The sequence below is a fragment of the Physella acuta genome, unplaced genomic scaffold (genome assembly GCF_028476545.2).
Source record: "Physella acuta isolate Inbredline_101_S28 unplaced genomic scaffold, ASM2847654v3 ptg000021l, whole genome shotgun sequence".
NCBI lineage: Eukaryota > Metazoa > Mollusca > Gastropoda > Physidae > Physella > Physella acuta.
The window spans coordinates 650,221-669,026 of record NW_026731541.1 but is presented as its reverse complement, the minus strand read 5'-3'; the positions used below and the strand labels follow the sequence as shown (position 1 = coordinate 669,026).

The following is an 18,806-nucleotide window of genomic DNA, read 5'->3' as shown; positions in this document are numbered from 1 at the left end:
TATGAAGTCTTTTATTTTAATCTAAATTTTTCTGAAATTATCTGAAATTTTTGTAATTAACTTTGAAAGTAAATTTATTATATAAACTCTTAGGAGATGTATGAAAAGACAGATGTATACAAGTTGTAACCAGATAATGAGATATGTAACTAGTAGAGTATACAGGGAGGGGGTAGCAGCCGCTCCCCCTACAACAATTTTCGACTATTAAAATAAATTTTCACTCAAGTTCTAGTGGTTGGACGAATATGTGAAATATTCCCATCTGCATGTTTGGCAATGCCAAATTGAGCTATTCTAGTCTAGCACCTGCAAAACTTAAAGATACTAATAGAACACTGAAAATACAAGAACGCAACCCTCGCTGAATTTTCGAACTGGTGTCAGAGAGGTAACAGCTGGGGGGTGCGGACCACGCCGGGTGACACCAAGGCAAAAAAATGCTAAATGTACAGAAGAAAAATTCCTTTTTACCAAATCCTTTAGCCTTAGTGATAAATTAAAGTTAAATAGTCTTTTAAGTAAAAATCGTCAATTATTGCAAGGGGGTGGGAGTAACAATATGACGTAAACTTGCTAACTATAAAAGAAACAATGCTACATCCAACTGTATTAATTATTAACAGACTATATATAAACATCGTTATTATTAAGTTTACAGTGATTAAAGCTTATACAAATACCCGTATGTGGCATGTTTAAATTATAGACGTATGTAGGCCGACACACACATATATATATATATATATATATATATATATATATATATATATATATATATATATATATATATATATAAAGCAATGTTTGTGTGTGTGTCTGTCCTTTATGCATTACTACACCTCTCATCACATCGCCGTGAATCTTTGGGAAGTTGTTGAGAATATTCCTGGGAAGGTTTCTGCGGAAAAAAAAATTTCAAATTCGCAGGGGTGGCGCCCCGAAAGGGCGCGATTTGTTTTTTTCTATATACGGTATATAAAAATAAAAGTCGATTTTGGTTTGGCATCGTTTATCCGATAGCCATGAGACTTTGGGGAGTTTATTATACCACTCTAGGGAAGGGTTCTGTAAAAAAAAAATAATTTTTAATTTCGCAGAGGCGGCGCCACGGGAGGGTCCGATTTTTCTCAATATACGGTATATAAAAATAATAAAAGTGAATTGCAGTGACACCGTTCATCCGATAGGCATGAAACTTTGGGGAGTTCATCATAAAACTCTAGGGAAGGGTTCTGTAAAAAATCATTTTTAATTTGCGCCCTCCGGGGGGGGGGAGCGATTTTTTTTTCTCTATACACGGTATGTAAAAAATAAAACTCGGATGCGGTTCATCCGAGTGCTATGAAACTTTAGGGAGTAGATGAGAATACTCCCGAGAATATTTCTGCAAAAAAGAAAAACTAAAGTTTTTTATGGGCGGCGCCATACAGGGTACAACTTTCGTCAATACACGGTTTGGCGCCCAGAGTTTTAGAGCGACTATGTTGGCACTTGGCATCCGTTAATCGAGCGTCCTGCATAGCGAGTAAGGGGTACTACTATATTCAGCGGTAAAACTACAACAGGCTTCTAAAAATAACTTTGTAACGCGAGGAAATCCTTCTGTACAGTTTCGTCACCTTGCGAAAGATGAAAAAATACCTTTTTAAATATGAGGAGCCTACTGTAGAGTTTCGTCACTTTGCGAATGATGCAATAAGCATCCACTATTAGACAATCCAGTCAGAAATTGAAATTGAGCATCTAATAATAGACCATTAGTAACGCTAGCATATTGCATCAGTCACACTGATATTTAAAACACGTCAAATAATTTTTTTTTACGTGTTAAAGAAAAAAATCCTGATCATTTGTGTCACTGTAGCGAATGACGAAATCTGCATCGTTATTAACAGGATGCTATTTGGCCGATGGCGCCTGTTAGTTTTAAGGAGCCAGGGGTAGTACGCCGCGCCTATGCGGTAGTGTAATCGGGGGGGGGGGGGGGCCTGAGAGCGCCCCTCTACGCTCTGACACAGAGGCGCTCACCGAAGTGTGTTCTACCATATTATTTCGGTGAGTGATTAATGTACACTCAAGGTTTTAGAAAAGTAGGTCGCGCGTCTAAGAACATATAATTATAATTGATAACGCGTTGGTGAAATCCTAATATATTTCGTCAAACTTTCTTCTATCCCCGCGGCAACGCGCGGGGGTCGGGTACGCTAGTATATATATATATAAAGCAATGTATGTGTGTGTGTCTAAGTGTCTGTGTGTCTGTGTGTCTTTTATGCATTACCACACCTCTTATCACATCGCCCTGAAACTTTGGGAAGTTGTTGAGAATATTCCTGGGGAGGTTTCTGCGAAAAAAAATATTCAAAATCACAGGGGTATATATAGTGAAATTTTTTTTTTGAAAACCGCAAAAAACTGATCCTAAAACGCACGTTTTCGCCAGTTTGGACTACCTAATGGAATATATATATATATATATATATATATATATATATATATATATATATATATATATATATATGTGTGTGTGTGTGTGTGTAACCAATGGAAAAAATACAGCAACACGCTTTCTTCTACACAATGGTAGGTTCGATGGTTTTATTTACAACGAAAAGCCAAAAACTAAAAAAAAAAAAAACCAACAGACCTCCACAGTCTGTAAATAAATCGACACAAAAAAGGTTAATCATCACAAGCTATTCTTACACTACAATACCATATTAACATACCATCGTACATTCACAACGTATCAACTAACAATGTACTACATTCACAATTCATATACTACATTCACAACGTATCCACTAACAATGACAGCTACGCACAATCTTACTCACCCCTAAGTCTGGTCACCATAAACTCGTCCGTACTGATTTCTTAACTTGGTCTGGATTTACTTTGTACCAGAACCAGTCTACTCTGTCGTCTCTCGTGTACTATCTGGTCGTAACGTCCAGTCGGATTTCGTTGGGTCCGTTTACATAGGCTACCCGTCATGTCCTAGGTGTCAAAGAGCAAGTCTGTCATTACGTACCGCCCGTCTATGATCCCGTTCTCCCCCCGTGGTCAAACTTTGGTCAGCTCAGGCTTCTTTGTTGGCGATCATCAGTGTCAGATCCAATAAGTGATCTGGGCGGTTAAGCCCCTTTGTTACCTGGCCAACGTTTCCGCTATTGATCACAAGGATGGCTGTTTAGGGCCGTCTCGCGATCAGCTTGACCGGTGGGTCGCCATTCAGCTGACCGGTTCAATAAATGGTTTCGCCACACCCATAGTGATGTAAGAGCTGCTGTAGTTCAAACCCACCGGGTGTGCTAGGAATCCCGCCTCTATTATAGCCCTAACCCATTGATCGTAACTACCCCTAGTTAAAACAGTTTTCTAAAACGCGAAATAACGTCTAAAATTCGTTTCCTAATTGCTTTTTTATAATGCAAAAGTGTGACATCGCATCATCTAAGCCCCCCCCCCCTCATCACACACCGTCACAAAATTACGGACCCCCCTCCCCCCTACGAGTGTGACGTCATTTATGGACGACCCCATAGCTTTAAACTGTGCTCAGATAATAATAACGATTTGTATCTTTATTCGGTTATAAATTCAGCGCTGGATGTTACATGATTTGTCCACTTTGCTCTTAAAAGACTATTTAATTTACTCTAATTAATCATTCAATTAAGTGAAATTATCATTTTTCTGTATAATAGTTTGCCATTTTTTTGCTTTGGTGTCACCCCCTAAGCCCTAAATGTTGTCATTCCGCCCCCCCCCCCCCCTCGCTACGCCTCTGCGTACACTTAACATTTATTTTGCCGCATTCGTATATTAAAGGCTTATGTATAAAATTTCTATTTTTTAAGATTGTAATAGCCAATGAAATATCTATCACCAATTATATCTAGATGTAAAACCTAGTTTAAACATTAGATCTAGCTACTGCTGTGGAACATCTCGGTTACAGTTGGTGGAATTTTTATGCTAGTTTTTGTTTCTTAGTAAAACCAGTCGCGTCTCAAAGTTCGTTTAGCCGGATCTAGACTTCTAGATTAGAATCTGGATGTATGTTCAGAATTAGATTCTAGATCTAGATCTAGATTTCTAGAGTCAATGTCTCCAATCAAGGAGTCTATATCTAGATTAGATCTATTATTCTATATTATGGAGATCTACTAGAGGATTCTAGGTCTAGAATCTCATGAGTTAATTTATTTATAAAGAAAGGCAACTCACTGGAAATTCGATAATTTTATTTTTGGAATTGCCGGCTCCATAGATCTAGACCTCTATCTAGATTCTAGACGCTTGTCTATAGATCTAGATCTATATGCCTATAATTATAAAATTATAATATCTAGATTCCTCTAGATTCTAGATCTACTATAAACTTAAATCTAGATTAATTCGATTTTCAGGTGAATTCATTTGTTTGTTAACAATGTCAAATCAAATAGAAAAGTTTATTCAATTTTTAAGTGAACCTGGCATAACAGCACAATTTCAATGCATATGTGGAATAAAAGAAATAAATGCTTCTGAACATAGTGAATCTAGAAATGATGATACTGTTAATCTATCAAATAAATCTAGATCTACATCTGTTTCTAATGGTGTGGATGTAGCTGCAAATTTCGTAAATGGAAGTAGTAATTCATGTCTTGGCACAAAAAGAAAAACTGGTAATAGTGCTACTTCTAGATCTACTGGAGCTAATAATTAGGGTTGTCGGTATCGGCCGAGATCGCGGTAAAAACATGACCCGAAATCGCCCATTACTTTCTGATACCGGGCGCACGAGATTTGGTTTTGCATACTAATAAGTTTTTAATTTATGGTAATTAATTAAGTTTAAAAGGTCATTTCCTAATGTTAAATGAAAAGTAGAATGGTTTTCCCATTGTTTTGATGGCTTAGCGATCTGATTGCACGCTGTCTCTGCCTTGGTCTTCCCCCTGTATGAAGGCTAGTTTCAAATACGTTGGAATCACGATTTTTTAAAAGGTTATTCTAGATGAGTGAAGATTACTGAGCAGACATATCTTATATATGTGGAAATGATATTTGTTTTTGGATATTTTGACTCTGACATTAGATATACTCGTTTAGAGGTGGTCACTGTATGTAGGTCGCGTTGCCACCATTGTTATATTTTTTCATCCCGATCTTCCGGCCTTTAAGTTTGATCAACTAACAACAGCATTCTTATGGAATGTGCAAACAAATCTCCTAATTTTTTATTTCAGAATATATTTACATACCCATCTTTAATTTTTTCAGCTCTAGTTCTAGTTTTGCAGAATGTTTTTCCTAAAATCCAATTTTGTCAGACTAGAGTCCTAGACTGACAAGAGTCAGACCTAGATCTAGGTTACCTGTCTGTTGCTATACACTAGCATTGTGCTAACTGTAATTTTAAGTATTCAAGTTCTACTTACCCTTAGATATAGTTATATGCTGAAAATCAGAATCCATACACAATTCACACATAAAAACATTGATCTGATAACTTCATTTAAATTATTACAAAATGGCTTATATGGGCTCTACTTCACCTGCCCAAAATAACAAGGCAGTTATATACACATTACAGTGTTCAAGTCATTTAGATTTCTAACTATGTAGTTCTTACATTCACTGTATTTATATAAAATATTGCTTTAGAAACATTTTCATATTTGCGCAGCAGTTTTATAACAAAATGGCTTAAAGATGGACTCTACTTCACCTGCCCAAAATAATGAGGCAATTATAATATTATATGCACATAACAGTGTTCAAGTCATTTACTTTAGATTTCAAACTTTGTAGTTCTTTCATTTGCTGTATTTATATAAAATATGGCTTTAGAAACATTTTCATATTTGCGCAGCACACAGTTTTTTGGGGTTATGGGAGGAAGCCAACACAAAAATATAAGTTCTGTATTATTTTTATTCATTTCAACAACATTTACAAGTTCTATATATCATTCTAGCTAAACTCTGAAAATATGAACAAAATACAACTGCAATTAAAATAACTATGCTCAATTTATTCAGGTATACCATGACTTGTCACAATTGGCCAATGCAAAAGTAAGGGGATTCCACCCCTCACAAAAAAATTCGCAAAAAAAAAACTATTTGAGCTAGACAAAAAATCTTTTTTGTTTTGTTTTCATTTTGTTGAGCTCTACAAGAATATGTAATTTTTATTTTTATATGATGATTAGTGCTTTTTTACCAAAATCCCTATAATAATGTTGATGACAAAGTCAGTAATTTAACAAGTTCAACCACTTCTGAAACATTCAGAGGTATGGAAACCGAAAAAGTTCACCCATCTCATCCTGGCATGAATGGCATGGTATCCTCTAACAAGATTTCATCTAGATCTATATCTAATAAGTTCTGCTTAAAAAATGGATCAGAAAAGGATATGGTTAACCAATTTGCTTCTGGGATAAATAACATTCAAGATAATTTAAGCAATGATTACAAGTATTATAAAAAAATGAATGTATATTCTCCAGATGGCCCAATTGGAAATCATAATAATGGAAGAATAAAAGAATCATCAATGTATATTATCAAATATCCATTTTTGTACTATCTGTTTTCATTTGGTGCCAGTTTAGGAAATGAAACTTTTTATGTTTTATTTTTTTCTTTTACTCTATGGAATTTTGATAACTATGTTATAAGAAGAGTATTGATAGTTTGGGCTGTCATCATGTATGCTGGACAAGCTGCAAAAGATATCATTAGATGGCCACGTCCCAAGTCACCACCAGTTATTCGTCTTGAAGACCGCTATGAGTTAGAATTTGGCATGCCATCTACCCATGCAATGGTTGGAGTAGCAATTCCATTTAGCATGCTTATATTCATGTCTGGAAGATATGAGGTACAGTAACATGCAACATCATGATTTTTAAAGTTAACAACACCACACACTTTATCCAGTGGTTTTTAACATTAACTCCATCCTAATTGTCACATGTCATAAGAAAAAGACCCAAAGAAAAATGCTGCCTCACTTCCATAAGCTCTACCCTCTAATAAAAAAAATTCTGACCCACCACCTTTAGGTCTTAACTGCTACGTTATTTGTAGATTACTCCTTAACAACTAATATAGAACACAGTAGTTGAGATGAAATACGCATTTTCTCTCCCTGAAATGGTATAAGCACCCAATGTAAGTTTTACTTCATATAGCCTATAGGCATATAAAACTCAACTTATAAAATAGAATGTCCTTAATGTAAAATCTCTTCAGGGTTTGATTGTAACAGCAATTTGTCTGATTCTGTTTGGTGTCTCAGTAATGGAACATGTTTTGAATGTAAAAGTAAAGTTCCCTTGTCAAATGTGATGGTCCATGGAAGTGAAGTAGAGCCCACCTGTTTCTTTGACTTCAGCATATGAAAGGAAAAGTGTGGTCAGCACTATGCCTAGCCGCCTTTATTTTCCCTATCCTAAGTTATGTACCCATCCAAGCTGAGTGGACTTTGGGACATTCTGCACACTTTAGCCCGGATTCATACTCGAGGCTTTTGGTTCAGCAGTTTAGTGCTCAACTGCTAGGCTACGCTGTCCCCTCATGGTTTGAGTTTTAGTTTCATAATTCTATTTTCTATAATTATGAATATGATGTTGCATCAATTATCAGTTATTGATTTTCGTGAAAAGTTTTTATTATGACTTTTATTATTATTTCTCAATAGCAGTTATCATTCTTTTTTATCCACAGTTCTACTATTTAATAGGTGTATTGGTTTCTGTTTTATGGTGTGTACTAGTCAGCATCAGTCGGCTTTATCTAGGAATGCATAGTGTCCTAGTAAGTACCAATTTTCTACTTGATATTATTTTTCATAAAATTAACCAAATCATTTTAAAATTGCTAAAATTAAGGTTATTAAAATGTTGTCACTTATTAAAATGTACTTTGTCATTGTCATCATGATGTAATTATATAAGAGCTGATACTACTTGATCTCTTGTACATTTATTTTCAGGATGTTATCGCTGGCCTTTTGTTTGCCTTTTTACTGATGCTACTGACAGTTCCTTTTGTTGAAATAGTGGACAAGTTTATTTTAACTTATTCCTTTTCTTTACCAATTGTAGTTTTAATTTGCATTGTACTATGTCTGTTATATCCATCACAAGAAAGATGGAACACAGCTCGTGGTGATACTGTTCTAGTTCTGGGTGTTTTCTCTGGGATCTATGCTGGTCTGTGGTTAACTGTTCATTTAACTGAGTTCACAGAACTGCCTCATTTCTCACCATATGCACAATCACTTCTTGGCCAAATTGTTTTAGTTGCCATTCGGCAGTTAGTTGGTGTTATAATTATAATATTGTTTTTGACCATTATTAAGCTCTTCTTATTAAATAGCTTGTCTTGGTACTTTGGATTTGACCCAAAAAATCCTGTAACCAAGCACTATTTTGCCATAGAACTGCCTTACAAATACATCTCTTACTTTATTTCTGGAGCAGCAGCCTCGTATCTTGTGCCTTTAATATACTTGAAACTAAATATTGCTAGGCTTAACTACTATTCAGAAATTTTTCATTAAGAAAAGTAAAAAATGCACTAACCAATTAGTCTTAATTACTGTTTATCAGCAGATTTTATATAGCTCACACAAATTTTAAAAATGTATTTACTGCCACAGAATTAAATACTTAAAATTTAAAAACATCATTTTTTAAAAAGTTAAATGAACTCCTTTTTTAATAATGCAATAACTAAAAATGTTATAATTGTGTTTTTAAAGCCAACCTATTCTGTAATTAAAATTTATTTTATAAATGTTTTCCTTTTTTAAAAACTTTTTTTTACTTTTAGTGCCTGCTTGATCACTTACTTTTACATTCTTTGATAATTTACCCTTGATACCATATTTGCCTTATTCGTATTTATGTGGTTGGGTAAGTTTTAAAGTTATTGCAGCTGTGCATGTCTTGGGGGTTTACCACCAAATACAAATGCTGATTTACCGGTGCCAGTAGATCTTTCTAGCCTAATCAAAAAGGTCTTTGACTTATTTGTTTTTAATTGTAATTTTAAAGTTAAAGGGATGTTCTCCATCAAAATTAAGTATTACATGTCAACATGTTATGCATCACATCATACAGCTGTTGACTTCAGCCCCTGCTTTTCTCTCTTGATATTTGTTTCTGTAGCCTTTGTCCACCCAAGAACATTCTGAAAGGCAGCAGCTGTTTAATTAGAAGGTTTCTTGCCTAAATGGGCTACTGTCCCCATCTAACAAGCCTCATCTGCCAAGTGGAGGGGGGGGGGGTGAACTCAGAAATTTTTGGGGTTAGCAAAATTGATGTGATCATGATTATTTTGAAATGCAATGAATTTAGTTGTAGATTCTAAAATTTCTCTGATAAATATCCTTATAACCTACATGTAAATGGTTAACGTAAGTATTGTAAGGATAAGTAAGAACATCATAGCAATTTGTGTTAAGCTTTGGGTGTCTGATCGTACAATTTGATAACTATAAAAACTATAAACAAAGACATTTCTTATGTATCATCAAATGCTTAAACAAAATAACTTATTGAAGTGATTGTAGTTATGTTTACAATCCAATATCCTAATCAGTTTGACAGTACTTGTTAATCATAAAGCATTGAGCCTACAGTAAAGAGGCTGGTACATTATTTAATAATATTTTCTCTCTATTCTATCATGCATTATTATTTATTGTATTAATTTACTTTACTATTCAGCTCAGGAGCTGACAAAGTTTTGTCATTTATTTTTTACATCAACCTCCATTTGTCACAAAAAGTCAAATCCCTGTAAATATTTACACACCCCCTAATCCCAGTTAATCTATTACTAGTACTATTTACACTTTTTAATTATTCATTTTTATTGAGTTGTTTCCCTTGACTTAATAAGAAAAGGCGGCTGGGGTATTTACTACACAACTAAATAAACAGCAATGATGTCTTGGCCTACATTTATACATCCTATATTTTTTTTCAGTTCGTAAAAACGTTATTTTTATTAAAAAAAAAGCTACTTTGTGAATTGCCAAAGTAAAAAGCCTCCCCCTAGACGCCTCTAAAAGTTAAATATTTGCTATTGTTCACGTTTTACAGTGTTCTACTTAGATTTTCACTACACTCTTTGCCTTTTTTTTGTAAGAATACCTATACTTTTTAAAAATGCTTTGATTTCTTTGTATTAGAAACTTTAAAATGGCTTTTTAAAAGAGCAAGACTCTCAAGCAGGCAGATAGAATGACAATTTTATATGCTCCCGTGGTTCCTCTAATTTTAGCTACTCATAGGGAAAACATGATAAATATATTAAGGGCTAATTAAAGTAAAGGATAACATATTACTTCTAAATTTATTTGGACTCATAATTTCATTTATATGCTACAATTTTACTTAAAATTTTGTCCTATTCATATTTTTTTTATAGATTTACATACAATAGTTTCAAGTCTATATGTGTATTAAAATTTAAAAGTGATCTAGCAGTAACATTTTTCATTATAAGCTGAGTGCAATCATTGTAATTGTATTAACATATTAAATAAATTTATCCTAGAAGATTTCACTTTTTATCGTTTTTTAATTTTGTTTGATTCAATATCAGATTATTTTATTATACCTTATCAAGATATGCAGAGATAATAATTTAGTGCCCACATATTCCAAATTTCTTAACTGTTATTGGTATACCAAAGATAAAACATTTATTTGTAGAATGCATATTATCTTATCATGTCTTATTGATATTGAGTACAGAGAGTAACACTGTCTATGTAAACATATTTTTACTGTAAATTGTGATAGTTTCCTGATTTTATTTTTCAGGTCTATTTACATTTTACAAGTTGCTAGTACCTGTATGCCTACGTTTTAATGGTTTACATCAATCTGTAACAACTCATTAATTATCTCTTGAAAAATAAAAACTACTGATTGTTTCTTAGACTGACATCTAGAAAATCTATCATTATCAGAAGCATTTATATTAACACGTTTTTCTTAACTCAGCTTCGCGTTTGTTTGTTTGGATGTTTGTTGTTAAAATTGACATCGAAAATTAGCCCACTTCTGATTGCTCTAGAGATCTGAAATTTGGCATGTAGGCTACTTTCGCCTAACAATTTCAGATGCAATCATAAAAACTAGCAATTAGAGACCGTAATTAGCTTAATTTAATTACGCCCCAAGGACCATAAAATTGAGGACATGATTTCTAAAGATACCGACAAGACTGGAGGCCTATTGACACAGTTACTTCGGCCCCAATCGATGTGAGCGCGCTGGCCGTGATCGTATAGTGGTTAGTACTTCGCGTTGTGGCCGCGACAACCCAGGTTCGAATCCTGGTCGCTCAAGATTTTTAGTCCGTGTATTTATAAACACTTAGTCAAGTCATACTTAATGAAGTCATTAGATAAAGTAGAAAATAAACTATATAAAAAACTTTTTTAAAAACCACGTTTTTTCATGTGTAGCAACGGACTAAAAAGGAGAAAATAAAATACTTAAAAAAAACTTTTAAAAAAAACACGTTTTTCTTGTGGACTAAAAAGTAGAAAATAAATTTTCATACATTTGATGACAAAAAACGTGGGTCGGGCAGATGGGTCGGGAACTTTGATGGTGAACGTACCCACGTTTTTTGTCATCAAATGTATGAAAATTTATTTTCTACTTTTTAGTCCACAAGAAAAACGTGGTTTTTTTTTAAAAATTTTTTAAGTATTTTATTATTACAATGTCTTTGATTAGCTGTCTTTTATTTCATGAATATTGTTATTATGAATATTTATTTGTGTGTATATTGAAAGGTTGCTAATTCAGATGTTCAACTAAAGCATGGTGATTATTCCCCAAAGCTGAATTGTATAACATACTAGACTACCCGTCATCCTTTGGATTTTGGGGGTCATCCAAAAATAACATCACATCTCTCACTTATTGTCACAAAGAAACCAGACCCCCACATTCAAAAAGACGTCACACCCCAGAAGGTTTTGTCTTTTAAAACACCTATATATGCTGAGGTCACAAAAACAGGTCAACTCTACTTCACCTGCACAGTGTCCCACCAACTCACATGTTTTGTCTTTTAAAACACTGATTTCAGCTGAGCATGGGTCTGACCACACTATCCCTTCGTATGCTGATGTCACAGGTGAACACCTACCCAACTACTTCACCGGCCCAGTGTCACGCCTAGTCTAAGACATGTTTTTACCGTTTTAAATTTTTTTTTGGCAGAGCATGGTTCTGACCACACTATCCTTATGCTGAGTACATAGAAACAGGTGAACTCTACTTCACCAGCCCTGTGTCCCGCCAAGTTCCGAAAGGCAATTTTATTTTTTCACATCTTAATTTTTTTTTTTTACTATCGTGATGTGTCTCGAATCCGTACCACCCTCTTGGGTAACGATTACATTATCATCTTAGCTATGTGTGCACTTACAAATTAGTATAGAATTAGAACTATAATATACTGCAAAGTAAGAAACTTCAGTTACGCAAATAGGCCATATTATTTCAAATTAAATTATATTCCAAATTAGCCAATTCCGTAACTAAACGAAGAAAGATTTATATAAAATAATTAAGGCCTGAAATAGTTTAGTATAGAAAATCATTATTGGCATAGAGGGGTCGTCCAGAAATGACGTCACACACCTAGGAGGGGAGGGGGTTCAGACTTTTGTGGGGAGGGGGGGGGGGGTAGAGACAGTGTTACGTCACGTTGTCTTAATCCCACAAATTGATTAACATGCTTTTTTTTTAGTTTATAGAAAAATAAACTTCTTAAAATACTAAATAATTTTTTTTACATTGGTTGAGACACTTTATAACAAAATGTATTACTATTGTGTAAGTTGACAAAAGATTGTGAAATATATCGTTGTTCTAATTAAATTGCCCTATAATTTGACAATGTATGTTGTGTAGTAGACTGCTGTATTTGCAAACTAGTCAATAGTGCTATTTGACTAAAGATTGAAATCATGTCAACTAGTGAAGGTAAGGCAGGGGTATCAGTGTAATGCTTGCTATTCTTTGAAGTTCCCCGAATATTTTATTCAAAAACTATTTACAGAACTTTTGTTCACACTTAGGGCTGCGACTCTTGCCCTTGGTGACACGCCTTTACTCCCTTACATCATGGTGTTCATGCCAGTAGCTCATGTTAGTGCAACGATCTGGACTCTAGAGCAGTGATTCCCACACATTTTCGAGTGGCGACCTCCATATAATTAAAAAGCCGAAATCAATAAGGAAGTTAATCACTAAAATAAGATTTTCTAGTAGACTTTCAATATGAATTACTCTTGATAACTGTTTTAATTGGATGAGTAAAACTGCATTGCATGCTGTTATCTAAACATTTGCGGTTAAGTTTTTGTTAACGCCAACGTATGTCATTATCAACATTCAATATATTTCTTAATTTTGTTGAAAATCTATTCTCGAAATTACAATCAATTTTACGTTGGGTATGAATGGTAAATACTACACCAAAAATGTGTGTGCAGTTTTTCATCTTTCGCGGAATCATTCTGCAAATCAAATAATTCATCTTTTAATTCATCGGAAATTCTGGCAACATCAAGGGAAGCAGAGAATGGGTAAATAATGGAGTAGAGCAGGGGTTCCCAACCTTTTTTTACTCTAGAGCACATTCAAAAATATCGGTAGGGTGGGGGGCACCACCTATTTTTAATCGACAAACACCTTCCATAACTTGTCCTTTTTGCCATAATTTATTTTCTTATTTTCTTAATTTCTTATAGTCATAATGTATTAATAAATAATAAACAAAAATGTTTCAAAATAATGAAATTATTTGGCATTTTTTTCAAAATACACACAGAGAAATGTATTTACAAAACGCAAAGAAAGTAAACAAAACACATAAATACAAACATTTAATTTAAAAAATATAATAAAGTCAATGTAATCTTTGGCATTGCATTTCATTGGCCAGAGCTTCATAATTACGAGCGTATGATGATAATCCTGTTAGCAGACAATCATAACGATGCTAATCGGTGAGTCGAGATCTATATCTTGATTTTATTAAGTTCATGTTTGAAAACAATGATTCGCATAAATATGTCGAACCGAAAAATGATTCAATTTTATATGCCGCTTTTTCAACAATGGGAACTTTTCTCTACCACTGTATTCCAAAAGTCCTCTAACATTAAGGATTTGAGCAAAATATCATTCTTAAGGTCCAAAGTTTCTAACTCTAGTTCTTCTGTCTTACCTTGGACAAAATCTGCAATACATGCGGCTATTTCCATAACATTTATTTGGCGGGCACATACGAATCGTTCAGCGGGCGCCATGGCCCCCGCGGGCACAGGGTTGGGAACCCCTGGAGTAGAGAATGGAGAAATAGCGCCGCAGTTCGTTTTCAAGAGATTCAAGGCCTTGAAATCGCTTCTTTCAAAATTTTAATTATCCCACAATCAAATTCATCTACCACACTGCAGTTTCTCAAATTTTCAATATTTCCAAGATTATTTTTCTTCGCCAATTTTGCAACTTTGATAAAAATGCCCCGAGATTATCACGGAAAGAGATAATATTCGTTCATTTTCCCTGAAGCTTCAGGTTAAGCTTATGTTGATGTTCGAATATATCTGCTAGGTATGATACTCTCTCTAACCACTATGTCGTTTTAAGTATATCAAAAGGTCTTGTTTCCTTTGCACTTCCAAGAACAACTTGATTTCAGATTTCAATTCAAAAACACGATTCACAACATTTCGTTTGACAGCCAGCGTACTATATTGTAGAAAAGCAGAACCTCGTGATGTATTATAATAATAATGTCTTTGCACAGTTCTTTGAAGCAATGTAGTCGGAAGGGTGCCCTGTCAAAACGGCCCGGGACAAATCGGCCCCGTTAAAACGGCCCCGTCAAATCGACCCCCGACAAAAACGACCCAGTCAAAATAGCCCCGTCAAAAAGGCCCCGACTTATTGGCTCCCGTCAAATTGGCTCCCGTTATATTGGCTCGCGACATATAGGCTCCCGACAAATGAGCTCCCGACATTTAGGCTCCCGACAAATAGGCTCAGGACATACTGGCTCCCGACAAAGTGGCTTCCGACATATTGGCTCCTGACATAAGGGCCTACAACAAAAAGTCTCCCGACAAATGGGCTCATGACATATTGGCTACCGACAAATGGGCTCAAGACAAATGGGCTCCCGGCAAATGGGCTCACGACATATTGGCTACCGACAAATGGGCTCCCGACATATTGGCTCCCGGCAATTGGGCTCCCGACATATTGGCTTTTGACAAAATGACTCCCGACATATTGGCTCCCGACAAATGAATGGCATGATCACTATTGGCATAAAAGTAACCATTTTGTCCTACCTCAACTACTACTATAATCTCTTTTTAATGCCTGAATGAAATTGTTTTTCATGAACCAACATCAATTCACAAATGTAAGCCCTGCTGGGGGGGGGGGAGATAACTAAAATCTACCCTTCTAGGCTTATCTAACTGCTGTCCGGTCAGTGCAAGTCCGGCTAAACCCAGACTGGTTAATAACCTTAACCTTAGTCTAAATAAAAAAAAAAAAAAAACTTAAGCAAATTATTAAATTTATTAAATGGAACCAATCAAAATTGTATTTTAAAAAATAGATAAAAAAACTACAGACACTACTAAACAAAACAGACTTTAACGTGACAAAACAATATATACAAAACACTACGTTCGACTGTTTGATGGTACTGTACCGACATGTCTAGGATGGTCCAGGCTCTGACACACAGAAACCCCCCTTCATCCGTTCTCGACATCCAAAAGTTCACACCAAACAAAACACTACGTACAACCACTACGTACATTACGTAGAAAACATTACGTACAAAACATTACGTACAAAACAATATATACAAAACATCCAGCCAAGTTGCACAAGTAACCTCACTTCAAGCACTAGGTGCCCACACAGAAACTGACCCGATCTACATTTCGCCTCGGGTCAAAAAGAAAGACATTATCCGAGCGGTCAGTTTTTATACTGACCGCTTCGGGCGGAAAGGGAATTCCCGTAGCCGCTGTCCAGTGGACCATTCACTCACAGATTCGCACTCAATAAAAAATACAAAATAAATAATCCATTCACCCGCTCACACAAACAAATCAAGCCCTTTAACAGCTAAAATCTACCAATTCTAAAATTTTGATAATGTTTAATTACAGCGTGGACCCTTCTCCCCACACACTGAGTTGGAACAGCCTATAACCGACTCAATTATGGAAGTCATAGATAGATGAACCTTAAAACATACTATAATTTATAATAGGGGTCATCCATAAATGACGTCACGCTTTTTTGATGATTTTTACCTCCCCCCTCCCCTCCGTCAAACATCGTCACAAAAGCTAGACCCCCACCCCTAAAATGACGTCACACCTCAGCCTACAACCCCCCTCAAAATCGCAGTTTAATTTTTCTTAAAACATCGATATTTTTTTTCCAAAATTTTGTCTGAACTCAGTCAATATAGAGTATTTTAATAAATTCCTGTTGCAATTTATTAAAAACAGTTTTCTAAAAGGCGAAATAACGTCTTAAATTAGTTTTTAACATTGCTTTTTTATAATGCAAAAGTGTGACGTCGAACCATCTGAACCCCCCTCCCTCTCATCACACACCGTCACAAAATTACGGACCCCCCCTTCCCCTTCGAGTGTGACGTCATTTATGGACGACCCCATAGGTAAACTAATATAAAAATAAGGCCTGCCGAACAAGAGATGCATACGTTGTATTACTTAAGAGTGTTGGCTAAGCTAACTCTAAAGAATATTGATGAAGGGGTCCCACTGGCAGGTGTCATATTCAATGAGACCGCTTTGCCGGGAGACTTAGTCTCCTACAGAAACGGTATTGTCAGTGGTCCTTTTGTCTGAAGCCAAATTGACAGGAGCCTATTTGTCAGGAGCCTTATTGACTGGAGCCCTTTTGTCGGGAGCCTATATAACGGGAGCCTATTTATCGGGAGCCTTTATGACAGGGTCCATATGTCGCTGGCCATTTTGATGGGGTCAATTTGACGGGGCTCTTATGTCGGGGCCGATTTGTCGGCATTGGCCGTTTTGACGCCGCACGAGTCGGAAGCGTCTGGATGGCGAGGGCATACTGGTGATCATGCAGTGACCTAAATATAGATGGCGCACCATCCTTACAAACCCCCCACAGCCGTTTTAACCCATTTTAATCATCCAGTTTCAAAATTACGTATTTATTTTCTCCACGTTATCTCCGCAAAATAGCCAGTGTTTCTTCCAGACTTTTTTCCCGGGGGGGGGGGGGGGGCACTTGAAATTTTCTGGGGGGGGGGGCGGACAGTTAAAAGTATATATTTTCTATATAACTTTCATTTCGTCTGTTGATTTATTAACTTGAAAAGCAAACAATGGTAAAAGCTTGATTTCATTTAAAAATGTTATTTATTAACATATACGGAAATGTCAACCGTAAGCCGCTTAATAGTATTATTAGGCAGAGATATTTGTTGCATCTTTACCGCACTGGAATCCCCAAGAATTAACTTCACCATCTTCCACATGCAGGGTTTGATGAGATTTTCTCTTATTGTTTTTTTTTTTTTTTGCTTGGCATTTTCTATCGCGACTTCATTTGATGCTTGCACTAATGCTGTGTTTCCTTTGTGAAAACGTCCTGTTCGATCCAATCTCTGACGTTTGCAACTAGCTTCATGCCAACGAAAGAACTCCATATTTTTTTTGGCGTGTTCCGAACGACTCGTCTCAAATGACGTTTTAGTTTTGAAGATTTCAAAGACTCATCTCTGAGAACAACTTTGTACAGTACGCATTGCTTATTCTCTATTCCATTTCCAGTGATGTTAGTAAAGCCGAATTTCAGATATTCTTCTAATTATTTGTTATTTTTCTCATTGCTAATGTTTAGTATACCAGTTGGCGACCACCAGAAAGCTTAAAAAAAACCGTCTCATCATGGATAAAAATAAAATGTTCCAGTGTATTTTTGATGCCTACGTGCTGGCAGATCCTAAAAAGAGTAAAAAGATTTGCCAAGAAGAAGCGGTTGAAAAGTGGAGTAAAATAAAAAACGCCTACAAATAATAAAACATCCTATGATTTGTCAAAAAAAAATACCTAAAATAAGTCACTGAAGACTAAAGTCAGATGAAAAAGTGAACGATGCTCAGTGCTTTCAAACCCTCTACAAAACGCTACAGTCCAGATAAACTTACATTCAACAAACTCGCGGAATGTTAACGCATGAACAGAACATGGAGCTTAAAGAAAAGAAACGGAAAAAGAGCGATTTGGAAAAAAAAAGCTTAAGAGGAAGATATCTGATCAAATATGATCTCAGAAAGCTCGAAATGAAAAGAAAACTGAATGCTTTGTTTGAAGAGAATCCGGGGCTACGCACCACTTTGAATGTTAGATCTAATTCCGGCAGGCCAAAGATTGAAGAAGATCAATCTTCTTTATTGGAAACTATCATAAACATTGCTATGCATCAGTGGCGTAGGCAGGGGGGGGGATTAGGGGTGGTCATAACCCCCCCATAGACCCCTCGGTATATAGAAAAAGTATGAGGGGGGGTGCAAATCGAAAGTTTGTCCCCGGGTAAAAATTGGACCCCCCCCCCTTGAGACGATCCTGGCTACGCCACTGCTGTGCATGGATCAGTATCACACGAGAGGAGGCAGAACGAAGTCTATAAGACTATTAAAACATTAGATCAGCTA

At 35.7% G+C, this 18,806-nt stretch overlaps 1 protein-coding gene across 1 annotated transcript; it reads left to right on the top strand.

Annotated features, from left to right (window-relative positions):
- Window positions 1-6,242: 6,242 nt before the first annotated feature.
- On the top strand, window positions 6,243-10,584 carry LOC131940438 (sphingosine-1-phosphate phosphatase 2). Its single transcript, XM_059299068.1, has 3 exons — window positions 6,243-6,888; window positions 7,737-7,826; window positions 8,005-10,584. Exons 1-3 carry the CDS (start codon window positions 6,301-6,303, stop codon window positions 8,572-8,574), a joined length of 1,248 nt encoding a protein of 415 aa, XP_059155051.1. The 5' UTR covers window positions 6,243-6,300; the 3' UTR covers window positions 8,575-10,584.
- The last annotated feature ends 8,222 nt before the right edge of the window (window positions 10,585-18,806 follow it).